General features: G+C 49.4%; 4 protein-coding genes across 5 annotated transcripts in view; 1 reads left to right on the top strand and 3 right to left on the bottom strand.

The window, feature by feature from the left end:
• Positions 1-71: 71 nt before the first annotated feature.
• amdhd2 (amidohydrolase domain containing 2) lies at positions 72-8,499 on the bottom strand. Its single transcript, XM_079747177.1, has 12 exons — positions 7,938-8,499; positions 6,877-7,013; positions 5,936-6,075; positions 5,602-5,656; positions 5,278-5,493; positions 4,914-5,002; positions 4,445-4,589; positions 3,532-3,639; positions 3,261-3,329; positions 1,786-1,887; positions 1,059-1,161; positions 72-353 (listed from the first exon to the last, which is right to left on the bottom strand). The coding sequence occupies exons 1-11, from the start codon at positions 8,018-8,020 to the stop codon at positions 1,088-1,090; spliced, it is 1,218 nt and encodes a 405-aa protein (XP_079603303.1). The 5' UTR covers positions 8,021-8,499; the 3' UTR covers positions 72-353; positions 1,059-1,087.
• A 3,865-nt stretch (positions 8,500-12,364) lies between these two features.
• On the bottom strand, positions 12,365-17,926 carry crlf3 (cytokine receptor-like factor 3). Of its 2 annotated transcripts, none has more exons than XM_079745756.1 (9): positions 17,816-17,926; positions 16,756-16,887; positions 15,996-16,203; positions 15,802-15,883; positions 14,904-15,081; positions 14,400-14,625; positions 13,959-14,097; positions 13,448-13,560; positions 12,365-13,073 (listed from the first exon to the last, which is right to left on the bottom strand). In XM_079745756.1, the coding sequence occupies exons 2-9, from the start codon at positions 16,864-16,866 to the stop codon at positions 12,805-12,807; spliced, it is 1,326 nt and encodes a 441-aa protein (XP_079601882.1). In that variant the 5' UTR covers positions 16,867-16,887; positions 17,816-17,926; the 3' UTR covers positions 12,365-12,804. The 2 variants fall into 2 exon arrangements, with proteins under 2 accessions (XP_079601882.1, XP_079601883.1); XM_079745757.1 differs by having other exon boundaries at positions 16,756-16,946; positions 17,816-17,887.
• A 1,264-nt stretch (positions 17,927-19,190) lies between these two features.
• Positions 19,191-21,200, top strand: LOC307083349 (mpv17-like protein; the record flags this gene model as incomplete). The annotated part of the gene is made up of 4 exons (XM_079747202.1): positions 19,191-19,497; positions 19,936-20,006; positions 20,236-20,265; positions 20,910-21,200. 4 exons carry the CDS (start codon positions 19,191-19,193, stop codon positions 21,198-21,200), a joined length of 699 nt encoding a protein of 232 aa, XP_079603328.1.
• Positions 21,201-21,686: 486 nt separating this feature from the next.
• Positions 21,687-26,859, bottom strand: part of LOC307082589 (uncharacterized protein) — a gene marked incomplete at both ends in the record, with an annotated part of 29,119 nt that continues 23,946 nt past the window's right edge. The window contains 5 exons of the mRNA XM_079746207.1: positions 21,687-21,795; positions 23,458-23,754; positions 24,570-24,742; positions 25,302-25,410; positions 26,198-26,406. Of these exons, the coding sequence (XP_079602333.1) occupies positions 21,687-21,795; positions 23,458-23,754; positions 24,570-24,742; positions 25,302-25,410; positions 26,198-26,406 (897 nt within the window). The remainder of the gene's footprint in view (positions 21,796-23,457; positions 23,755-24,569; positions 24,743-25,301; positions 25,411-26,197; positions 26,407-26,859) is intronic.

Here is a 26,859-nt window from a genome sequence, read left to right as displayed (position 1 = left end):
AAACATGACTTAACCCCAACATGACCTAACCCTAACAATAATTCATAAAAACACCACTGATACATTAAGGGCATCGTGTAAATATTTATTTCAAATTACAAAAGTAGGTTTTTCTCGTTGTGTTGAATGTGACATGAAATCGGAAGCCATATAATATCAACGTCAAAACTGTCATCTGTAATGTATATAAAGAGTACATGTTCACCCTCATCATCACCACTATGACTGCATCCTGAAGGCACCAGCGGTCTGCTTCACGTCCTGTAGCGGTCTCTGTCATCACCTGGGGGGGCTGCACCCTCCCCCTCATCACAGGAAGGGCCGTCACCAGGTCACTGGGGCCCTCTGGTGGACTGGAGGAGAAGACACCGTTGGCCACGTCTAACCCAACGTAACCTAGCAACTAACCTGGACCCTACGTGACCTGGCAACTAACCTGAACCCTACGTTACCTAGCAACTAACGCTAACCCTACGTGACCTAGCCACTAATGCTAAAATTAGGCAACCTAGCAACCAACCCTACTTCCCCTTACTCCCTCGGACTTAGTAGCTAGACCTATTCATCTCTTACCTGGTAACTTACTTTCACCAGCTCTAACCTGGTAACTAAACTAACCATCTCTAACCTGGTAACTAAACTAACCATCTCTAACCTGGTAACTAAACTAACCCTCTCTAACCTGGTAACTAAACTAACCATCTCTAGCCTGGTAACTAAACTAACCCTCTCTAACCTGGTAACTAAACTAACCCTCTCTAACCTGGTAACTAAACTAACCATCTCTAGCCTGGTAACTAAACTAACCATCTAACCTGGTAACTAAACTAACCCTCTCTAACCTGGTAACTAAACTAACCATCTCTAGCCTGGTAACTAAACTAACCCTCTCTAACCTGGTAACTAAACTAACCCTCTCTAACCTGGTAACTAAACTAACCATCTCTAGCCTGGTAACTAAACTAACCATCTAACCTGGTAACTAAACTAACCCTCTCTAACCTGGTAACTAAACTAACCATCTCTAGCCTGGTAACTAAACTAACCCTCTCTAGTACCTGCATGTTGAGGTCTTCCATGGCTGATGTCACTTCCTCCACACCTCCACCCCCGAGATGAAGGTGGCCTCCAGGATCATCTGGTCATCCATCAGCACCAGGTCTGGACCCATGAAATCACCTCCGTTACTATGACATCAGCTCTGTCATGTCAATGTGACATCACCTCCGTTACCATGACATCAGCTCCATCATGTCAATGTGACATCACCTCCATTACCATGACATCACCTCCGTTTCCATGACGTCAGCTCCATCATGTCAATGTGACATCACCTCCGTTACCATGACATCACCTCCGTTACCATGACATCAACTCCGTCATGTCAATGTGACATCACCTCGGTTACCATGACATCAGCTCCGTCATGTCAATGTGACATCACCTCCGTTACCATGACATCGTCTCCGTTACATGACATCAGCTCCGTTATGTCACCATGACATCACCTCCGTTACCATGACATCATCTCCGTTACCATGACATCAGCTCCGTTATGTCACAATGACATCACGTCCGCTACCGTGACATCACCACCGTTACCATAACATCAGTATGTGGGTCAGTTGCTACAAGTCCTCTTTAAAGAGTGAGATCAGCATCCTTGGGATTCTGATGGTGATTCAGCATTGATCTGACTGCAGCCCGCCTGGAGGATGTGTGAGGTTCTGATGTATAATAATATGTTAGTATATTATATGATTTGATGTCTATATTGTATTTTACCCGCATCACAGCCGTACTCCAGGCTTCCCTTCCGGTGGCTGATCCCAAGGAGCTGAGCGGGATGGAGGGAAGCTGCTTCCAGAGCCTCAGGAACACTGCAACCTGGAAAACTGCCACACTCAGTACACTGCAACCTGGAACACTGCCACACTCAGTACACCGCAACCTGGAAAACTGTCACACTCAGTACACTGCAACCTGGAAAACTGTCACACTCAGTACACTGCAACCTGGAAAACTGCCACACTCAGTACACTGCAACCTGGATCACTCATGCCGCCTTTAAAACGGTCAGAGTTTCCCGGAGGTTCGGAGGTTCGGACCTTAAGCTCGGAGGAAAGTGCTTTGAACTCTGTTGGGTCGAAGTTTTCGCTCGGAGTTTCATGCAGAAGTAAAGCTAAGTATAGCTACTAACTATGGCTGCCCATTTCATTGATAGACTAAAGCAACTTGCAGCAAACACTAAGAGGCAAACTTAACACCCATTCTAACATTTGCATTACGATACATTAGAGCTTACAATTATAAACATCACCTGATAAATTCTCGCTAATGCTCAACCATCGCAAGCAGTCCCAATAACTGATTCATCTGATTCAGCAAATAAGCGCAAAGAGGTCCCTGCGGGCACCCATACTTGTTGTTATGAAGTCTAGTCTCACGAACGATCAGTGTTTCCGGTTTAATGTCGTAGCCTACCAACGTTTCCTGAACGCTCTTATTTCGTAAGAAGGGAAGGTTTACGTAAAGACACGTAAGAGCTTCCGAACTTCCGAGCTGCTATGAAGGCGGCATCAGTACACTGCAACCTGGAACACTCAGTACACTGCGACCTGGACACTCAGTACACTGCGACCTGGACACTCAGTACACTGCGACCTGGACACTCAGTACACTGCGACCTGGAACACTCAGTACACTGCGACCTGGAACACTCAGTACACTGCGACCTGGAACACTCAGTACACTGCGACCTGGATCACTCAGTACACTGCGACCTGGACACTCAGTACACTGCGACCTGGACACTCAGTACACTGCGACCTGGACACTCAGTACACTGCGACCTGGATCACTCAGTACACTGCGACCTGGAACACTCAGTACACTGCGACCTGGAACACTCAGTACACTGCGACCTGGAACACTCAGTACACTGTGACCTGGAAAACTCAGTACACTGCGACCTGGATCACTCAGTTCACTGCGACCTGGAACACTCAGTACACTGCGACCTGGATCACTCAGTACACTGCGACCTGGATCACTCAGTACACTGCGACCTGGATCACTCAGTACACTGCGACCTGGAACACTCAGTACACTGCGACCTGGAACACTCAGTACATTGTGACCTGGAACACTCAGTACACTGCGACCTGGAACACTCAGTACACTGCGACCTGGATCACTCAGTACATTGCGACCTGGAACACTCAGTACACTGCGACCTGGAAAACCAAACCAGCACTGACCTGAGGCTTGTTGGAAGTGGCGGACACACATGTCCATGGTGGCGATGCTGCCGCTCAGAGTCGTGGTTCCTAGACCCCAAAACACGTTTAGAAAACTATAACTAAATATAAACTAGAATACTACATAGTACACTACATTATACTATAATAGTACAGTAAAAAGTCCAGGTGAACTAGGTTAGGGACAGGTGAACTAGGTTAAGGGTGAAAGTTGAGCTAGGTTAGGGACAGGTGAGCTGGTTAAGGACAGGTGAGCTGGTTAAGGCGTTACCTGCTACGTAGGCGTGGAGCCCCTGGATCTCGATGACCTGCTGGCCCAGGGTATGGCGCCCGGGGGGCAGGCCCATGGCCATGATGGCATCAGTCACCAGGACCAGACCTGGAGCAGGACCGCAGTTACAACCATGCTTACACTAACAACCTTAACTAACCTTACCTATCCTAACTAACTAACCTAACCAGAAGGTTTATCGGAACTGGACCAAGACGAAAGTGATAACACCCTAACGTTAACTAGCCCTACCTAACATCCAAACTAGTCAACACCCTAACAAGCTAGTCACCATCCTAACTAACCAGATGGGAACATCTTTACCTCAATTTACCCTGCCTCACACTAACCAACTAGTCAACATCCTAATTCATCAGCTGATCAACACCCTACCCAGCTAGTCACCGTCGTAACTACCCTGCCCTGGGTCCCGGCCCACCCGGGGGTCACCCTGGGGTCGCGGCCCCAGGGTGACCCCCTAACCCTCCCTGAAGCCCACCCCCCTAACCCTCCCTGAAGCCCACCCCCCTAACCCTCCCTGAAGCCCACCCCCCTAACCCTCCCTGCAGGGTGACCCCCTAACCCTCCCTGCAGGGTGACCCCCTAACCCTCCCTGCCCAGGGGTCCTGTAGCCCACCCCCCTAACCCTCCCTTCAGGGTGACCCCTAACCCTCCCTGCCCAGGGGTCCTGTAGCCCACCCCCCTAACCCTCCCTGCAGGGTGACCCCTAACCCTCCCTGCCCAGGGGTCCTGTAGCCCACCCCCCTAACCCTCCCTGCCCAGGGGTCCTGTAGCCCACCCCCCTAACCCTCCCTGCCCAGGGGTCCTGTAGCCCACCCCCCTAACCCTCCCTGCCCAGGGGTCCTGTAGCCCACCCCCCTAACCCTCCCTGCCCAGGGGTCCTGTAGCCCACCTGCAGGGTGCGCCCGGTGGGCGATGCGCAGCGCTGCCGGGTTGGTGTGGATCCCGTCGGCGATCATCCCGTAGAACACCGAGCGGCCGGCGGGGATCCGGCTGCTCGTCAATAACCCCACGATGCCCGGGTCCCGGTGGTGGAACTACACAACGGATTAACACAACACGACAACATTACACAACCCATCAACCCAATGTAACACAACAAAACAATGTAACCCAACGTAACAACACAGCAAAACACAATGTTACACAACAAGATGACACAACCCAAAACATAATGGAGGTTGTTTTCAATTGTAGGGGTGAGTTGTACTTGTAGTGGTGAGCTGTACTTGTAGGGGTGAGTTGTACTTCTACTTGGAGGGGTTAGTTCTAGATGTAAGGATGAGGTGTACTTGTAGGGGTGAGCTGTACTTGTAGGGGTGAGCTGTACTTGTAGGGGTGAGCTGTACTTGTGGACTCACTGGTAGCATGGCGTTGAAGAGGTGTGTGATGAAGGACGCTCCCTGCTGAACCGCCTCCTCCGCCTGAGACAGGTTAGCCACCGAGTGCCCTGCAGACAGGAAGTACTCCTCACTCACTTCCTGTCATGTGTAAACAGAAGAAACCCATCGCTTGCTTCGTAATAACCCAAAAGAAAGCGCAGACCTCTAACGAATAAAGGAAGTATTTGAAAGAGAGGGAACTAGTGCTTTATTCTAGGCTGTGCGCACTTTGTTTGTAGCTGTTCGGAAATGGATTCTTTAATGCCCCTGGCCCCTGGTCAGTATTACCCCCGGTCAGGTTGACCCCTGACCCCTGTTCCGGTTGACCACGTCCCTAACCCACCTAGGGACACAGTGATGCCTCTCTGACTCAGCTCCTCCACCACTGATTGGCTGCCGGCCAGCTCTGGCGCCAGCGTCACCATGGAAACGTTGTCCAGGCCACCGTAGACCTCCAGCAGGGGGTTCCCCCCCCCAGACCCCCCGAAGGTCCGGAGGAACTGCTCGGGGTGGGCGCCCTTCTTCTCCAGGCTGATGAACGGCCCCTCCAGGTGGACCCCTGGGGAGCAGGGGACCATCAGAAGACAAATCAATCTATGATCAATAATAATCCAGCTATATCATTATGATAAAACAAACTATAAAGTGGTATATTTGATCATGTTACCCAGAACGCCGGCACCATGCACCCCTCCACTCTGAACTTTGACCTCAGGGAGGACCTGAAACACCAAACGGATTATAATTGATCCCAAGTCCTTAAAGACATATTATATCACCAGGTGGGGCTAGTCACACTCACACCTGGTGGTATAATATGTCACCTTTAATCAGCTATTGCATCCACACACAGTGAACTCCCTAGAGGCCACTAGAAGAGCTACAGGCTAGTCTCTAGTGAACCCCCTAGAGGCCACTAGAGGAGCTACAGGCTAGTATCTAGTGAACCACCTAGAGGTTTTTGTGTCCCAACCAGTAAAGAATGAGAACCGTTGCAGTACCTTGTGGTAGACGCTAGGGGGTGACGTGACTAGCGTGGGGCAGAAGGAAGTGACTCCGTGCTCCAAGATCTTCTTGGCCACGAAGGCCACACCGGCGCCGGGGTCCTCCGAGGGCGTGGAGAAGTCAACGCCGTAGCCCCCTGAAACACCAGCACCTCATCACCTGACCTCCTCCTCAAGGACCTCATCACCTGACCTCCTCCTTATCACCTAACCTCCTCCACCACTTCATCACCTGACCTCCTCCAGCACCTCATCACCTGACCTCCTCCTCAAGGACCTCATCACCTGACCTCCTCCTCAAGGACCTCATCACCTGACCTCCTCCTTATCACCTGACCTCCTCCACCACCTCATCACCTGACCTCCTCCTCAAGGACCTCATCACCTGACCTCCTCCTCAAGGACCTCATCACCTGACCTCCTCCTTATCACCTAACCTCCTCCACCACCTCATCACCTGACCTCCTCCAGCACCTCATCACCTGACCTCCTCCTCCAGCACCTCATCACCTGACCTCCTCCTCAAGGACCTCATCACCTGACCTCCTCCTCAAGGACCTCATCACCTGACCTCCTCCAGCACCTCATCACCTGACCTCCTCCTCAAGGACCTCATCACCTGACCTCCTCCTCAAGGACCTCATCACCTGACCTCCTCCTCAAGGACCTCATCACCTGACCTCCTCCTCAAGGACCTCATCACCTGACCTCCTCCAGCACCTCATCACCTGACCTCCTCCTCAAGGACCTCATCACCTGACCTCCTCCTCAAGGACCTCATCACCTGACCTCCTCCTTATCACCTGACCTCCTCCACCACCTCATCACCTGACCTCCTCCTTATCACCTGACCTCCTCCACCACCTCATCACCTGACCTCCTCCTCCAGCACCTCATCACCTGACCTTCAGAGTAGGTTGTGGCGCTCTGGGTCCTACCGTTGAGCTGCACGTCGATGAAGCCCGGGGCCAGGATGGCTCCTCCGCAGTCGATCTGGCGGTCGGCGTAGCCCTGCTCATCAAAGAACAGCTTCTCCGGGTCCAGGATGCAGCCGTCCCGAACCCACAGGTCCTCCCTGGACACAAGGGCAGCCAATGAGGTCGCTCCACAGGAGCAGCCAATGAGGTCGCTCTGTAGGGGCAGCCAATGAGGTCGCTCTACAGGAGCAGCCAATGAGGTCGCTCTGCAGGAGCAGCCAATGAGGTCGCTCTACAGGGGGAGACCACCTGGGTAACCTGACGGGGCCCCTGGTTAACCTATGCACAGAACACAACTTGGAACTAAACATCTCCAAAACTACAATTATTACAGACTTCCCGACACTGTTTATAGAGGCAGTGGATCCCAACACTGTTTATAACGGCAGTGGGTCCCAACACTGTTTATAACGGCAGTGGATCCCAACACTGTTTATAGAGGCAGTGGATCCCAACACTGTTTATAGAGGCAGTGGATCCCAACACTGTTTATAGAGGCAGCGGATCCAAACACTGTTTATAAAGGCAGTGGATCCCAACACTGTTTATAGAGGCAGCGGATCCAAACACTGTTTATAGAGGCAGTGGATCCCAACACTGTTTATAGAGGCAGCGGATCCAAACACTGTTTATAGAGGCAGTGGATCCCAACACTGTTTATAACGGCAGTGGGTCCCAACACTGTTTATAACGGCAGTGGATCCCAACACTGTTTATAACGGCAGTGGATCCCAACACTGTTTATAGAGGCAGTGGATCCCAACACTGTTTATAGAGGCAGCGGATCCAAACACTGTTTATAGAGGCAGTGGACCCCAACACTGTTTATAACGGCAGTGGGTCCCAACACTGTTTATAACGGCAGTGGATCCCAACACTGTTTATAACGGCAGTGGATCCCAACACTGTTTATAACGGCAGTGGATCCCAAGTCTGATTAGAAAGGCAGTGGATCCCAACACTTGAAGCTACCCGCCATGCTAACTTTACAAACTTCCGCAAGCGTACCGTACACTTCCTACCTTTGCAGCGTGTGCTCCTTGAGTATTCGGCAGTTCATGAACTGGGTGATCGGGGCGTCGGACACGCTCCCGTTAGAAGGCATCTTCTCCTTCGGACTTACAGAACACAGCGGAATAGCACTTCAAACGACAGCCTCGGGTCGTCTCAAACACTATTCATATCCGCAGTTCATCTCTTATCTCCGCGGGGTGCAGCTGGGTGACTTTGACCCGCTATCTGACGTCTTGATCAGACTGGATTAATAAGTAGAGCAACACAGCCTTCTGAGGTTTTGGACCAGCAACCGAATAACTCCTGTCAGACTACAGCAGAACCCTGACGAACGCACGGTGAACCGCTGCACGGTGGTTGGTGGTCTTGTTATGTACTTGTAGTGAATGAAGTAGTTTAAGTTATGTCTAGGTGATACTTGCCCTGCAGTGTATCAGCCGCTCCAGAACCAGAGGAAGCGAGAATCATGTGACGGGAGTCAGCTGACCCGGAAACGCCCCCACTCACAGCCAATACAAACATAATAAACCATAAGGAAACCATAATAAAACCATAATAAACCATAATTAAACCACCTCCAACTCTCCCGGCCCGCCTACGCAATCTCTCAGGAAATCAAATAAAAAAAAAAGCAAGTCAAGAAAGTTCAAAACTGCTAGTCCAACGCATACAAACACACACACACACACACACACACACACACACACACACACACACACACACACACACGCACACACAAACGATTCTACATTTAAAGAGCCAGTGACTCCACCGTTCAGATGTAGTGAAACACTGAGATTAAAAAAAAAGAGTTTGGGGTTCACTGGCTCTTCAAACCAATAATTCATCCTTACTAATCGTTACGTCCGCTTCAGATTGTAAAGGATGTGTGTACATGACATATTCGACATCATATACATACTGAGGTTAATCTGAAACATAGTTCGTGGATGGTCCAGATAGACGAGGTGGCTCAATGCAGACCGAACCCAGAAAGGGACACGACCATCCGCCACAGCGACCGTTTGACTGCAGACCTATAATCTGAGAGGTTAATCTCATCCACACTGGTGATCGTCCTCATCATCCACTGTGTGTGTAAAAATTGATCCCTTTATTCCCTCAGCAAGGCACGGACGGGGTTCGAACCCGCGATCTTCGGTTTACGAGACCGACGCCTTACCACTTGGCCACCGCGCCAGGCTCCGAAAAAAGTCGAACAGACCTATTCTCAAACATGCGACCTTCATGTCGGTTATATCGGGGGAAACAACGTAAAGGGTTCTTCGTGTTGATGTCATTAATCCAATGACAACGGGCAGGGGATTTAAGTGACATTAAGTATCCAGTCACACGGAGCAGAGGATTTAAAGTGACGTCAGGTAATCCAGAGACAGGAGGTAGAGGATTTCAAGTGAGGTCATGTATCCGGTGACAGGTAGGAAAGGATTTAAAGTGACATCGTGTAATCGAGTGACACGGAGGAGGGAATTTAAAGTGACGTCATGTATCCAGTGACATGAGATTTAAAGTGACGTCATGTATCCAGTGACAGGGAGGAGGGGATTAACAGTGCGGCTTTGAGGAGCAGAAAACCTCCTATCGATACGGACTGTAACCCGGAAGAAGAGTCTCCCTCCTCCTCCCCACGACATCCTGCTGCCGCCGTGCGCCTGCCCCAGTCACCCCCCCATGTAGGGAGATCTAGTGCTGGTGTTGGGGTCTGATAGGTTGGAGGTCTGATGTGGTGGAGGTCTGAGTTCTGACGGGACCCAGGTGTTCTATGTGGTATCTGGTAAGTCTGCGGAAGCGTCTGCGAAGGACCAACACAGTATTAAGAGAATTCAATACCGATCTAATCCCGGTTTCCTCCTAAATCTGAGCCAAAACGTCAGCCTGCTGTTTATAGTGACTGTATCAGCACCACCGGATTTATATATTTATATATATATATAATTTAATTAATTTTTAAAAAAATGAATATAACAGATTTGATTTCCTGTATTCTGGTGCATTTTGGGGATGGCCACGACCTATTACCTATAACCTGCTATTCATTCAGATTCATAGCCTACATCCTGACTTGCAGGGCCTGGACAAGCTTACACTGCATATACAGACCTACTTTATGGCCATCCCACCAGCCATTGCTATTTGACCCATTGTTGTTATTCTGATATTGAGACAAATCATGATCACTGTCCTATAGCGTCCATTTTTTTGTGAGTCTCAATGCCTACTTCAAATGCAGTTAGAAATATGGGACAGTTGCTTCATTTTGTTTATATGCTACAGGCCGAAAGTCTAAATTAATATGTAACTTACTTGCTCCTTTTAAGGATAACATTGCTTGGGGAGTCCGATTCCGCTACTGAAATGGGTGGAAAGTGCTTACAACTCGCGATACCATTGGCCTGGGGTGCACACTGGTGTGACCCGAGGGCGAATTTTCTTGCGCCACTGAAAAGCTGTCTGCTTGATGGACAGCAAAAAGTTAGCGAGCTTACATTGACTTCAACGTGGCGGCGCCCCTGACTTGGAGGAGGGCTTTATAACGAATGACCAATAACTAGCCTAGCCCAAATCATTGACGTTCAGACGCATTTAAATGGTTGCTGGCAGTGACAAGTATATCACACAATTAAACGAGGATAAACGCTATGTAATTTTGTTGATTTATTTCGTATTGATAATAGTTGATTAATAGTTGGCAGATATATTCAAGTGAATATTTCACGGAGGGGCGGCGCCCTAGCGCCCTCTATTGACCCAGCCACTGTTCGTATATATATATATATATATATATATATATATATATATATATATATATATATATAGCTAACATAGAGAAGTAGTCTTCCGGGTAGACTATAAGACAAGTAATGTTCTTCAGTAAGTAATGCAACAATGTATTTTTTTCAGAGCAGATGGTTTTGTCATCATTTTTAAGTTTGAGGAGGGCAACCACATTATTAAATCAGGGAGGTGAATTCTGTCCGGTTAAACGTCCTGCCACTCGCGCTGCTCCTCTAGAATGATAACCTCACGTGACATTCTTCATTTAGAAGCACACACCTTTATACAAAAACAATGGGGCTGAGGACCAACAAAGGATCCATATTGGAGAAGTTACTTAATAACTGGAGGCTATATTCACTAAAGGAAGCAGACTGTACCTTATGTCACTGCACTGGTTCTTAGTATTTTGGTTTCCTGTATTTCTGCACCAAAACACACCCAACGTCTTTGTGTGTGTCCCCTTATCTTCTGATCCTGGGGGTCTGAGTCTGGTCTGGTCTCTCTCCGGTCTCTTCAGCAGTGCCATGCCCCTGGTGGTCTGAGTCTGGTCTCTCCTGGTCTCTCTGTCTCTCCAGCAGCGCCATGCCCCTGCTGGTGGACGCGGTGTGGGCCGTGTGGAGCATCACCGCCGGTGTGTACGACTACTTCAAGACCAGCGCCATGGAGGAGAGGATCCACGCGCTGGAGGACCTCCTCTCCCTCCACCAGCTGCTCATCGCCGGGCTGTCCACCGGCCTGGTCCTGCTGCTGGGCTACGTCCTGCTCAGGAAACGCTGACCCCCAGGGACCAGGAGCTCTGGTCCTGCTCGGGAACCACTGACCCGCGGCCTGGAGGCCGGAGGTCCACCTGAGGGAGCCCTGCTCCACCTCCAGATGGGTTCTCTGGCTCACTGCGGCTCCAGAGGTGAAGGAGAGCTTCGAGCAGCAGTGTGATTAAGGAGACTTGTGGAATTAGGACAAATGGGGACCAGCTGTGACATTACAGGAGACGTCTCCTCTCGATGATCTGGGAGGACCTCCGTGGAACAGGAGGTAGACGATTACGTCACCAGCTGTGGTGGGGGAACCTGAGACCTCCAAACTGCATCATGCCTGGACCTCTAGTCACATGGTCTGAATGGAACAACCAGGAATGGTTGGTCACCATGCTAACCCCTCGTAGTTGAGGTCCTAACCTGGACTAGAAGAGCTTAATCCTGTGGTACCCTCCTTATCCTCGATTATCATCAACTATCAAAACCTAACCCTGTGGTACCCTCCTCATCCTCATTCATCAACATCTGTTATTGTTGAACCCTGGTCTCCTGATTTGAATGTATTTCTTTGTACCTGCTGGGTCTGTCTCTGCAGAGGATTCTGGGGATAAAGGGACTTTTATGTTGGCTAGTCTTTATAACTCATTACTTAATTGCTGTTCTGTCAGCGTGTGTACATGTATGGATGAGGTTCCTGAGGGAAATATGGTTTAACAAACAATGATTATTATTATGGTGTGATCAGCTCAGTGATGGAGCTTAAATAGTGTGAAAACTGCATTCAAATGACAACTGGCTTTTTATCTTCAAACTAAAATACATTTAATTAAAATAAACGTTGCTTAATGATGAATTGTTAATAAATAAAAAAGGCAAAAAGCAAAGGTTGGTGAGTTTTATTGGAGGTGATGCTGGTTCAGACTGTAGTACCATCTACACACACATACCAACCAGCAACACATAACACATAGGAAGCTAAACCACCGTTGGTACGTACTTCCTGTTTGTGGTCACTCACTTCCTGTCACCCTGCTGTGGGAGACATGAATAGTCTGAGCAAAACGGTTCGTATGTTTCGACCAAACGACAGCTACGATATAAAAGTGTAAAACAGACTTCTGAACAGAGACGGCTACAGTAAGTGAATACTGACAGGATGTCACTAAGAGGGGGAGGGGGGGCTAATACTTGGGGGTCTTTCACAGTGAGCGGGGGGGTTTGGCCATAGAGAACCGGATGTAAACAAGGAGCCCCTTAAACGATGGAGCCGGGCAGAGTAACAGAAACCAGAGCATCGTAACAGCCAGCCCGGGGTCAGGGCTCAGAACACCAGGACCTTCCAGCCAGTGTGAGCGAAGCAGCAGCCGAACAGCAGGCCGTCCACCGCCGTCTCCAGCAGCCAATCAAACACCACCTCCCGGCTGCCGCAGCCAATCGTCACCCTGAGTTTGACGTTGGCCCCGCCCTCGCTCGGGTTGCTGCTGCCGGCAGGAAACAGAGCGACCACTTCCATGTCGAAGGTCACGGCTGAACCCAGGGCCAACGCTGGCAGCCGATTGGTCATCTCCTTCCCATTGACGAACACAGCTCCTGGAGGAGAGCACTGGGATCTTCACGGGTCTTTGACTGGTAGTTTGACTGGTATGGTTAACTGGTAGTTTGACTGGTATGGTTAACTGGTAGTTTTACTGGTATGGTTAACTGGTAGTTTTACTGGTATGGTTAACTGGTAGTTTGACTGGTATGGTTAACTGGTAGTTTCACTGGTATGGTTAACTGGTAGTTTCACTGGTATGGTTAACTGGTAGTTGAACTGATATTTTAACTGGTATGGTTAACTTGTCGTTGAACTGGTAGTTTTACTGGAATGGTTAACTGGTAGTTGAAATGATATTTTAACTGGTATGGTTAACTTGTCGTTGAACTGGTAGTTTTACTGGTATGGTTAACTGGTAGTTTTGTACCTTTGGTGGAGATGCAGACCGCCTGGTCTCTCTGGAGAGTCTCTTGCCCGCTCTCTCTCTCCACACACACTCCTAGACCGTCCCTGTTGTCAGCCTGACCAACTGCAGAAACCCTACACACACGCACACGCACACACACACGCACACACACACGCACACACACACAATTAATGTCGCAAAACACACACAAATAAAGTGTGTTTGTGTGCGTGCCTGTATGCGTGTGCGTGCGTGCTTGTGTTTGTGTGCGTGCGTGTGCGTTAGTGTATGTGCGTGCATGCGTGTATGTATGTGCGTGCGTGGTTGTGTATGTGTGTGCGTGTGTGTTTGTGTATGTGCGTGCGTGTATGTGTGTGCGTGCGTGTGTGTTTGTGTATGTGCGTGCATGCGTGCGTGCGTGCGTGTTTATGTGTGTGCGTGCGTGTTTGTGTATGTGCGTGCGTGTGCTTGCATGTGTGTGTGTGCGTGTTTGTGTATGTGCGTGCGTGTGTATGCGTGCGTGCGTGCTCACTTGAAGGTGAGGGTCTGCCCGGGGCAGTAGGTGGCGCCGTTGGAGTAGAGCACGGGGCCGCCTGAGGGGGCGGAGTCACAGCGCATGGCGATGTTCCTCCGGCTGCTCAGGATGAAGCCCTCCGTCCCCGGACTCCACTCTGCACACAGCCGCATGTTAACGTTAACATACATGCTCATGAACACGCATGTCAATGAGACGAACATACATGGTATGAACGTCAATGTTAATGTGATGCAAATACATGTTAATGGATACATGTTAATGCGATGAACAGACATGTTATCAACGTACATGCTATTGTGACGTGTATGAAAACATGTATCTGAATAACCACATATGTAAATGAGTGCAGGTCAACATGTATGTAAATGAGGGCAGGTGAACGTGTATTTAAATTAATGTGCCTCAGCACACCTGAGGTGCGCTGGTTTTCCTCACCGTGGGGGGCCAGGGAGGTGGAGCCGGCCACGGGGACGCTCCAGGGGCTCCAGGAGGACCCTCCGTCCCCGCGGGCGCTGACCCGGAACAGATGCTCCGTCTGGGGGTCCAGGTGCACCACCACCACCTCACAGTCCCCGCCCACGTACGCGTCCTCATAAGCTCCGCCCCCCGCGGCCCGCCGGTACTGCAGACGGTAGTCCACCGCCGAGAAGTCCTCGTCCACCTGGACACGGACAGACGCCACCCTGCTGTTAGACCTCCTCCCCTCCCACCAGCTCCCCTTAAACCAGCTCCCCTTAAAGCCTGCTCCCCTTAAACCAGCTCCCCTTAAAGCCTGCTCCCCTTAATGCCCCCTGCTCCCGGTAAACCGGGTCAGGGTGGAACAACCTGTCCTGAGTCTTGTTAGTGTCAGTGTTAGTCCCAGGTGTCTCCTCTGGTCTCTCCTATGTCTAGCCCCACCTTGGCCCAGAGACCTCTGGTCTCTCCTATATCTGGACCCACCTTGGCCCAGCGGACCAGCATGGCCCCCGGTCTCTCCTGGAGCTCCATGATCTGGACGGGGGGGTGGGAGGAGACCGACCCGTGGCGGACCACCATCTCCTTCAGGACCTCCAGGACCGAGTCGTCCAGCTGGGCCGAGACACAGGCCACGTCCACCAGGGCCGGGACCTCGAGGAGGCTGCAGAGAGACCGGAGAGCACGTCAGAGAGACAGGAGAGACACAGGCCACGTCCACCAGGGCCAGGACCTCCAGGAGGCTGCATGTCAGAGAGACAGGAGAACACATTAGAGGGACAGGAGAACACGTTAGAGAGACAGGAGAGCATGTCAGAGAGACAGGAGACCACGTCAGAGAGACAGGAGACCACGTTAGAGAGACAGGAGAGACACAGGGGAGACAGGAGACCACATCAGAGAGACAGGAGACCACGTTAGAGACAGGAGAGACAGGAGACCACGTCAGAGAGACAGGAGACCACGTCAGAGAGACAGGAGACCACGTCAGAGAGACAGGAGACCACATTAGAGAGACAGGAGAGACACAGGGGAGACAGGAGACCACGTTAGAGACACTGTTCATTATATACACTCTACCTGATACACATGACAAAATTACAGACAGACAGATGTTACTATGCAATAATTACTATGTTACCTGTCCAGGTGTATAGCACTATGTTACCTGTCCAGGTGTATAGCACTATGTTACCTGTCCAGATGTATAGCACTTAGTTACCTGTCCAGGTGTATAGCACTATGTTACCTGTCCAGGTGTATAGCACTATGTTACCTGTCCAGATGTATAGCACTTAGTTACCTGTCCAGGTGTATAGCACTATGTTACCTGTCCAGGTGTATAGCACTATGTTACCTGTCCAGGTGTATAGCACTATGTTACCTGTCCAGGTGTATGTTCAGAGCCTTCTGGTTGAAGCTCCCCAGCCCGTCTTCCTCTACATCACAGCGTAGAGCAGCCTCCCCTAAACACAGGGAGGGGGGGGGGGGTGCTGTTTGATTGGTTGTTCGATGGTTTGAGACAGTGCTTGTTTGTTGTACTTGTTGTTTGTCTGTTTGAGTGACTGTTGGCCCCACCCTCTCTGAGCAGCTGGTCGGCCTGCCCCACCCCCTGCAGGATGAGGGTCTGACAGGCGGTGAGGGGGCGGAGACTCTGCTCCTCTAGGGCGTCGACCTGGGCCACCAGCTGGGCCAATCGGGCGGCTAGGAGGCGTGCCGCCGCCGCCTGCAGCTCAGAGAAGTGCCTGCGGAGGGCGTCGCGTGCCTGGCTGGAGCTGCCACGCACCTGTTGGCAGCGTCATTATCATAAGTGAGTTATCATTATCATGCGGTGAGATACCATTACAATACACGAGTTATCATCATTATCATACTTTGAGTTGTCCTTATCATACGGTGAGTTATCATTATCATACGGTGAGTTATCATTATCATACGGTGAGTTATCATTATCATACGGTGAGTTATCATCATTATCATACTTGAGTTATCATCATTATCATACGGTGAGTTATCATCATTATCATACGTGAGTTATCATCATTATCATCAGGTAAGTATCTATCCGTCACATATGTGCAGGGTTAGGGTCAGAGGTGACCTGTGTGAAGGCTAAGGGTCAGAGGTCTGGGTCAGACGTCAGGGTGAGGGTCAGAGGTCAGGGTCAGAGGTCACCTGTGTGCAGGGTGAGGGTCAGAGGTCAGGGTGAGGGTCAGAGGTCACCTGTGTGCAGGGTGAGGGTCAGAGGTCAGGGTGAGGGTCAGAGGTCAGGGTGAGGGTCAGAGGTCACCTGTGTGCAGGGTTAGGGTCAGAGGTCAGGGTGAGGGTCAGAGGTCACCTGTGTGCAGGCCTGTTTGAGGCCGCTGAGTCTCAGCTGCAGTTCTCCCCGGTAGTTCTGAGCCGCCTCGATGCTCTCCTTCGCCTCCTGGCGCATCGCATCGCCCTCCATCCTGACTCACACAGACGCACACTAACACACACACACACACACACACTCTTAGCCTCCACTAGAACAGTCTTTCCCAAAGACTGGGTCGCGACCCACACATGAAAAAAAAAGTTTATTTTTTTATTTTTTACAGGAATACTTTGGCACTGTTAGTTACTGTTAGTGGTGGTGGGTGAGTTACTGTTAGAAGTCAGTGGTGAGTAAATTACTGTTAGAGGTTAGTTGTGGGTGAATTACAGTTAGAGGCTAGTGTTCAGACCTTAGTTAACATAACTACGGCCCTGGAAGCATAGTTAACAGGACCGTCCACATGTGCTGTTGTGCTGAAGCGTTTCATTATCAACCCTAACAGGACATCTGCTGCGACGGGTTTTTTTTTTGGGGGGGGGGGCTTTATTTTAGAACTGGGCTGGGCACTGATGCAAGGAGACAATATCATGAAAGGTATCCACTATACACAGCTGTCATTACATCATTATTCTGCAACACAACAGCACAAAGCCACAGACAGACAGACAGACAGACAGACAGAGAAACAGACAGACAGAGAGACAGACAGACAGACTGACATGTTGATACTAGCGGAAGGCAAACTAACTTCCGTGTTTTGGAATAGTTCATGAATTGTCCCCACATCCACTCAACAGCTACTGTATAAAATACAGTTACCTAAACTCTATTATACCATCTAGGACAACTCAGCTGGGATCCAAAGGGTCACTATACATGTATATTATAGTCTATAATCTATACTGTATCGTCTACTGTTTATTTATTATCTCGGTTTCGAAACTCCGCCATCTGGGCTTAAAACGAGGCACACACACACACACACACACACGCACACAAGACACACACACATACATACACAATAACATACACACTAAACACTGTTCACTCTGACGGGCAGGGATTAGATAATAGTTAATATATGTGTAATAGTCCGTACCTTCCAGGACGGCTCGCTGAGGACCATACCAACACAGCCACCACCCAGACCTGCAGCTAGACTTTTCTTTTTTGCACAATTCCAAAAATTACATTTCAGAGACGTTCAGTGAGAAGTGTCCAATCAGGCATGCGAGATGAGCACCATGTTTGATCGAATGCTTCACCAGCCAATGGCATTAAGAGATGGGCCTTAGGACCCCGCCCTCAATCCCCGGTTTAGTCATCCAAAAGATTCAGTTACAGTTAGTTATTATAGAGTTGAACCATAATAGGTAGCTAGACACACATTAGGATAAAAAATATGCAATGGAATATTCCATAAAATGGAAATATGATAGAAAATATAGTCCAGAAATAATACATGGTCCACAAACAATAACTTCCGCCCTCAAGCGCATGCGTAATGCCACCGCTACAGAGCTGAGCTCATCCGTTGGGAAATCGCGCCCCCCTGCGGCCGCTCAAGGAACTGCGCGACTCTCTTAAGTGGCGCGAAGGTGACTTTGGATTAGGCCTCCTATAAACTAACATTAACAACATCAAGCAAACTACTACACATTATATAACTATTTATACAACTATATATATAACTATATATATAAATATAAATATAACTATATATATAAGGATAAATATATAATTAAATATATAACTATTTATTTATATAACTGTCGTGAACATTCTGCCTGCCGTCCGGTACACGTCTAGGATTAATTAAGGGTTATTTTTAATTTGATCTTAAACTGTGAGGTTATATCGACCTCTTCTACTTGGAGTTCGGGGAGTTTTCACGCGCGTGACGTAATTTGTGAATTCATAAACGAATGAAAAAGAAATGAACGGATGAGTCCTCATAGTTTCACCCTTGGCTCGAGCGTCACAGAATGGACAGCACACGGGGCGGCCCGGGAGCCAATCAACTGCTGAGATTAGTAGAGCAGCTCGGGACACGGCGCCAATCTGGCCCGCGCGAGACAGGGGCGCAGATTAGCGCTCGGCGTCACGTGACTCCAACGCCTCCGTGGACTCGCCGGTGTCACCTTCCTCTCATAACGCCTCCTCAGTGCGCTTGAAGAGGAGGACTCCGCGGGACGCCCGGAGGAACTCAGAGCGCGAGTCGGTCCCAGGGGTCAGAGGTCATGATCAACGTCTGGATTATTCTCGATTAACGGAGAATTGAGGCCTCGCGCTCCTTTAATCTCTCCGGGATCCGCGCCCCAGGGCCGGTGATGAGCGCGAGTTTCCCCCGGTGGTTTCTGTGACGTCATGCCGAGGTGTTGATCAAGGTCACTACCGAGAGTCCTCGAGCGGAAAGAGAGGAGAGGAGAGGAGAGGAGAGGAGAGGAGAGGAGAGGTGAGGTGAGCCGGTTACCATGAGGCGCGCGCTGCTGAAGGAGGCGGCCAAGCGGTTCCCTTGGCTGGCCAACGTCACGCTCTACGGCGCACTGTTCGCGGGCGGGGACCTCGCGCACCAGTTCATCGCGCAGAAGGAGCATATGGACTGGAAGCACACGCGCAACGTGGCAATCGTCGCGCTCACTTTCCACGGGAACTTTAACTACTGCTGGCTGCGCGCGCTGGAGCGCCGCTTCCCCGGGAGGTCCACCGGTATGCTCATGCGCAAACTGCTGCTGGACCAGAGCTTCGCGTCGCCGTTGGCAACCAGTGTCTTCTACACCGGTAAGGAAAGACCGTTACACGTTACACGGTTAATGAGCGCGGACCGTTACACGGAGCCGCGGCGAGGGGGACCCCAAGACTGTCACTCTGTTACACAAAACCCTACTGTAAGCCTGCTGTAACTTTACTGTGAGCCCACTGGACGAATGAGAAGGAAAATAGAAAGGCCTCATATCAGCCTCACAGGATGGACATTATAATATATATATATACATATATATATATATATATATATATATATATATATATATATATATATATATATATATATATATATATATATATATATATATATATATATATTAAGCCTTGTGCCGCCTTCTGTTGGACGTTGGTCCTGGGCCAGATTTAGAGTGTAACCCGAGTGTTTAACAGAGCAGCACCTGTCTGTCTGACCTCTGACCCCTGACCTCTGACCCCCCCCCCCTGCCCCTTTAGGGGTGAGCTTTCTGGAGGGCAAAGAGGACGTGTTTGAGGACTGGAGGGATAAATTCTTCAACACGTGGAAGGTAATTATACATCAGTGTATATATGACACACATATACATTATATATATCACACACACGTTATATATGATAATATATATTGCACACACACACGTTATAAATTATCATATATATATCACAGACACACACACACTTTATATAGGATCATATATGTCACACACACTATAATCTATAATATTATAATGTGTAATGTGTAACAATATAATATCCCTCCTGACCTCTCCCCCCCAGACAGGACTCCTGTACTGGCCCTTCATGCAGGTAGGACACGTGTGTGTGTGTGTCTGTGTGTGTGCGTGCGTGTGTGTATGTGTGTATGTTTGTGTGTGTGCGTATGTGTGTGTATATGTGTGTCTGTGCGTGTGTATTTGTGTGCGTTCGTATGTGTTTGTGTGTGTGTATGTGTGTGTCTGTGTGCATATACATATCTACCAAACCTCTTTGTAGTCCAGTAGGTATGGTTAGGTAGGCTAGTTACAGTGTTAACCAACATGCTACGGTGAGGTAGGCTAGTTACCGTAGTAACCAGAGTGTGATTGTGAGGTAGGCTGGTTACCGTAGTACCCAGAGTGTGATGGTGAGGTGGGCTGGTTACCGTAGTAACCAGAGTGTGATGGTGAGGAGGGCTGGTTACCGTAGTAACCAGGGTGTGATGGTGAGGTGGGCTGGTTACCGTAGTAACCAGAGTGTGATGGTGAGGTAGGCTAGTTACCGTAGTAACCAGAGTGTGATGGGGAGGTAGGCTAGTTACCGTAGTAACCAACATGTTACGGTGAGGTAGACTAGTTTCAGTATTACCATTAGGCTATTTACCGTAGGCCAGTTACCGTAGTAACCAGGGTGTGATGGTGAGGTAGGCTGGTTACCGTAGTAACCAGGGTGCCATGGTGCCCTTCCTCCTCCAGTTCCTGAACTTCCTGCTGGTGCCGCTCCACCTGCGGACCGTCTTCATGGGTGGATGTGCCTTCCTGTGGGCCTGCTTCCTCTGCTTCTCCCGCCAGGACGGAGATGGCACCGCCGGACTGGCCCTCGCCTTCCTGCTGCACCCGCGCCTCACCACCACCACCACCACACCCCCACCCATTACACCCCCACCCACACCCGAAACACCAGCCACAACACCAGCAGCCATACAGCCGCACCAACCTACAACACCACCAGCAGACACACAACACACCGACCGAGGGGAGGAGTGAAGAGGAGGGGAGAGGATAGGAGAGAGGAGAGAGGAAAGGAGAGAGGAGGAGCGAGGAGAGGAGAGGATAGGAGAGAGGAGAGAGGAAAGGAGAGAGCAGAGAGGAGAGGAGAGAGTGGATGAGGGTGTTGAAGGGTTATTATAAGGGTTATATTATATATATAATATATAGGTTATGGAAAACCTTCTGAAACAGGAGATTGTTTTAATTCAATATACATATGACATATTTATTACACATATTTATTATCTGACACATATATTACATATATTTATATTATTATATATTTATATAACATTTATTTATGATGTTGCTGTTTGGTTGTGGTTTGGTTGTGAGCCTCCGTCCGGGTAACCAGGTTCCGGTGGTTAACCAGCGGAGGATTACCTACGCTCGTTAGGCTGGTTAGAGTCTGCTGTAACCGGCTTAACTCAGCTGAACGGCGGGCAGAGTGCTAAATCCAGACAGAACCATTTAGATCAGGGATCAGTTTGGGTTCCAGGCCAGCGCGTCCAGATGTTCACCTCCCCGCCTGCGTTCTGAGACCTCCGGGCCAACAGGAGGCGCCGTCCTCAGGGGGAGAACCGAGGAGGACCTGAAGGAGAGCACCCAGCACAGGGGTGGCTGTGCTGGGTGACGAGCTGCCGTTTGGAGAAGGCTTCAAACTGATTCACCTGTTGGAGGGTTTACGTGACAGCTCTCCCAGGATAAGGATGGGGTTGCCTAGGTTACCGAGGGGTGGTACCCTGGTTACTAATCCAGGCGTCTGGGTTCACGCGGCAGTGAAGAACCCACTGGGGCCTGTCAACCCAGTGGACTGTGGGCTGCGGTACGACGTAGTGGTGGCAACTAGCTCACTGGTGGTGCCTTTCACTGGCTAACATGCTAGCCTCTTTGCTTGATAAACTGCTAACTAGCTTTTGTGCTAACTAGCCTGAACATAGAGGCTAAAGATGAACCTCACTGCAATCATGGACGGATGAATGATAACAGATGAATGGATGCTGGATGAATGGATGAATGGATGCTGGATGCCCCAGCTCATCTGTAGACGGGTCAGTTCTCTTACTTGAAATGTCCTCATGAATCCTTACCTCAGAATGGATGTCTCCCAGTGTTGCCCCAGCGGTAGATTACCTTGTCCTCTGATTGGTCCATTCAGTGTTTTGTGACCATTGAAAACACTGCGGTTTACTCATCTATGACTGGTTTTACTCTTTTTCTGTATTATTTATTATATAATATACATATCTATACAATGTATTGGGTTTAATATTTGAATGTCGTTACTGAACACTGCTGACGTTGTTTCACGTCTCGCTGTCTGCTTTCAGAAACATGTTCCTAAACTCAATAAAGTGAGCTCCGACTCTTTAGAATTTAATGCGTTTATTATTATTATTATAGGACTTCAGAGGCACACAGAACAAGTGAATAACATTTGTTATAAATATCTATTACATCACACAACAAACAACATGATCTCTGGATGATTCCAATCCAATTTAAATATTTTAAATTAGGAAATAATTATGTTTAGGATTATTTCATAAATTATTTGAATATTGATTGAATAAATAATGTTGATTATGGACTGAGGTCCACAATTTGCCGGTCTAGTTACCAGGCAGGTGACCTATATGAATTGATAAATAAAGAGGATGACGGAGGTCATGTGACTGACGTCATGTGACGGAGTTCCCCCTGGTGGGTGGAGGAGGACGCTCCTGACTCCTCTGATGACCTCCGACCAACTCCCCTCGCATTTGTAATAAAGAATATTTTCGCCAAACGATGAGAAAAAAGAACTCCAAAAAAGTGAGGAAAACATTAAAACTTATCAAAGAAAACTCAATGTGTGTATGAGTGTGTGTGTGTGTGTGTGTGTGTGTGGGTGTAAGTGTAGCTCTGTGTGTGTGTGTGTGTGTGTGTAATAGTGTGTGTGTGTAGGTGTAGCTGTGTGTGTGTGTGTGTGTGTGTGTGTGTGTGTGTGTGTGTGTGTGTGTGTGTAGGTATAGCTGTGTGTGTGTGTAGCTCTGTATGTGTGTGTGTGTGTGTGTGTAGCTCTGTATGTGTGTGTGTGTGTGTGTAGCTCTGTATGTGTGTGTGTGTGTGTGTGTGTGTGTGTGTGTGTGTGTGTGTGTGTGTGTGTGTGTGTGTGTGTGTGTGTGTGTGTGTGCTCTACTGGTCAGGACCCTGCAGTGCTGGGGAGGAGCAGAGCGGGGGGGAGGGGGAGCCTTCAGAGGAGTGAGAGGACTCCTCCATCAGCTCCTCCTCCGAGGTCTGTGTGGCCCAGCGCCCGGCGGCGGACCCCCGGGCGCTGGCCCTCAGCTGGGGGTCTCTGGAGCTCAGCTGGGGGTCTCTGGAGCTCAGCTGGGGGTCCCTGGAGCTCAGCTGGGGGTCTCTGGAGCTCAGCTGGGGGTCCCTGGACCTCAGCTGGGGGTCTCTGGAGCTCAGCTGGGGGTCCCTGGCCCTCAGCAGGGGGTCTGTCCCCTCCGTTGCTCCACCACCCCGAGGACCGGACCCTCCACACCACACCCCCTCCCCCCCTCTCCTGGGAGAAGAGAGGGAGGAGAGGAGGGAGAGAGGAGAGAGAGAGGAGAAGGAGGCGCAGAGGGAGGAGAGGAGCAGAGAGAGGAGAGAGAGAGGAGGGACAGAGAGAAGAGGAGGGAGAGAGGAGCATAGGGGAGGGAAGAGAGGGAGGAGAGACAGAGAGGAGCAGAGAGAGGAGAGAGAGAGGAGAGAGAGGGAGGAGAGACAGAGAGGAGAGATAGAGGGAGGAGAGGAGCAGAGAGAGGAGAGAGAGAGGAGAGAGGGGGAGAGATAGAGGGAGGAGCAGAGGGAGGCAGGGTGAGATGTTCTGGTTCTAGCAGACGGAGGAAGGAACCAGATCCTACTGTATCTGTTTCTATACTAGATCGTCTAGTATAGATATTAGTATACTAGATAAAGTAAGGAATATCTTGGATAGAGCCAGGACAGAGTAGAGAAGGTTCCCAGGTATATCTATGATAGAGCCAGAATAGAGTAGAGGAGGTTCCCAGGTATATCTATGATAGAGCTAGAATAGAGTAGAGGAGGTTCACAGTTATATCTATGATAGAGCTAGAATAGAGTAGAGGAGGTTCACAGGTATATCTATGATAGAGCTAGAATAGAGTAGAGGAGGTTCACAGGTATATCTATGATAGAGCTAGAATAGAGTAGAGGAGGTTCACAGGTATATCTATGATAGAGTTAGAATAGAGTAGAGGAAGGCTGATCGAAATTTCTGCAAAGGAGGAGGAAGAGACAAAAAACCTGGTCATCACATCGGTCGTGTTTCATCACATCGGTGTGTGTGTGTGTGTGTGTGTGTGTGTGTGTTACCTGATCTTGCTCCTGAGGGAGGACACCTCCTGGTTGAGGGCCTCGTTGTTCTCCTGCGCCTCCTCCACCTCCCTCTGCAGCCTCCTGCGGGCCGCGGAGGAGCGCTGCGCCTCCTCCAGCGCCTCCTCCAGCTGCCTCTTCAGCTGCTTGACGCGGACGCCGGCCTTCTGCACCTGAAGGGTCCCGCAGAGTTGACCTCCACTCCAACACACACCCCACGTCTACCCTCCTACCCTCCTACACACCTCTACTGACCAGTATGTCCTTCCAAACCAGTAGGTCCTGGTCTATAAGGCTCAGTAGGGGGAAGAAAACCAGTCCTCCCTGGTCCTTGTAAACCAATAGCTCTTACCTGTTCCTAGTAAACCAGTAGGTCTTACCTGGTCCTCGTGAACCAGTAGGTCTCACATGGTCCATGTGAACCAGTAGATCTCGTCCCTATAAACCAGTAGGTCTCAACTGGTCCTTATAAACCAGTAGGTCTCCCTTGTGCTAGTGAACCAGTAGGTCTAACCTGGTCCTTGTAAACCAGTAGGTCTCAACTGGTCCTTATAAACCAGTAGGTCTCCCTTGTGCTAGTGAACCAGTAGGTCTTACCTGGTCCTTGTAAACCAGTAGGTCTCATCTGGTCCTTGTAAACCAGTAGGTCTCACCTGGTCCTAGTGAACCAGTAGATCTGGTTCCTATAAACCAGTAGGTCTCACCTTGTCCTTGTAAACCAGTAGGGCTCACCTGGTCCTTGTACTGCTGGCTCTGCTTCCTCTCCTCCTCCATCTGCACCGTCAGATCCTTCACCTTCTTGTCCTTCTGCCGCACCACCCGGGCACCGGCCTGCCGCTCCCTGCACCACCCACCACACCATCATCATCATCATCATCACACCATCATCCTCATCATCACACCATCATCACACCATCATCATCATCATCACACCATCATCCTCATCACATCATCATCATCATCACACCATCATCATCATCATCATCACACCATCATCATCATCATCACACCATCATCATCATCACACCATCATCATCACCAAACCATCACACCATCATCATCATCACATCATCATCACACCATCATCATTATCACATCATCATCATCATCACACCATCATCCTCATCACATCATCATCACACCATCATCCTCATCACATCATCATCACACCATCATCATCATCATCACACCATCATTGGTTTAGTTTATTTTAGTTTATTTATTTAGCACACATTAAAATTAACGATGCATGGAGGGAACGAAGGCCAATGGGCTTGTACAAGAGTTCCACCCCTGTCAATAATCACAAGCAAATCATATTTATTAGGCTAACAGATAAACTAAAAAACGTAAATAATCAAATTAATCCAAATTAGATGGAAAAGGATGTGATAAATACATGTCTTAGATAGAGAAAAAAAAAAGTGGGGCAATGGCATCACATCATCATCATCATCATCACATAATCATCATCATCACCACACAATCATCATCATCTCATCATCTCCCAGCATGCACCTGTACCTGTTCTACCTCCCAACATGCACCTGTTAAACCTCCCAGCATGCACCTGTACCTGTTCTACCTCCCAACATGCACCTGTTAAACCTCCCAGCATGCACCTGTACCTGTTCTCTGCCTCCAGCTGCTCCTCAGCCTCTCTGAGTTTGGTTTCCAGGGCGACGACGGCGGAGCGGAGCTTGGCCCGGCCCTGGGCCTCCATGTCGGCTATCTTGGCTGTGAGCTGGTGGACCTGCCGCTCCAGCAGCTGGAGGGACGCCTCCCTGGTCTGGGAGGAGTACCGCTCGGAGGCCAGCTCCCCAGCCTGCATCTCCCCCTGGTGGACACAGCGTGGTACTGCACTACACAACACTGTATACTACTATAGTACTACCATTATAGTACAAGTATAGACCCAGAGTACTACAGTACTGCACTACACAGTACTGAATACTACTATAGACCCAGAGTACTACAGTACTGCACTAAACAGTACTGAATACTACTATAGTACTACCATTATAGTAGAAGTATAGACCCAGAGTACTACAGTACACAGTACTGAATACTACTATAGACCCAGAGTAATACAGTACTGCACTACACAGTACTGAATGCTACTATTGTATTACCATTATACTAGTACTTTTAGACCCAGAGTACTACAGTACTGCATTACACAGTACTGAATACTACTATAGTACTACCATTATAGTAGAAGTATAGACCCAGAGTACTACAGTACTGCACTACAAAGTACTGAATGCTACTATTGTACTACCATTATACT

Source organism: Pollachius pollachius (genome assembly GCF_949987615.1).
Source record: "Pollachius pollachius genome assembly, chromosome: 11".
Classification (NCBI taxonomy): domain Eukaryota; kingdom Metazoa; phylum Chordata; class Actinopteri; order Gadiformes; family Gadidae; genus Pollachius; species Pollachius pollachius.
This window is presented reverse-complemented; position numbering and strand designations above follow the sequence as displayed.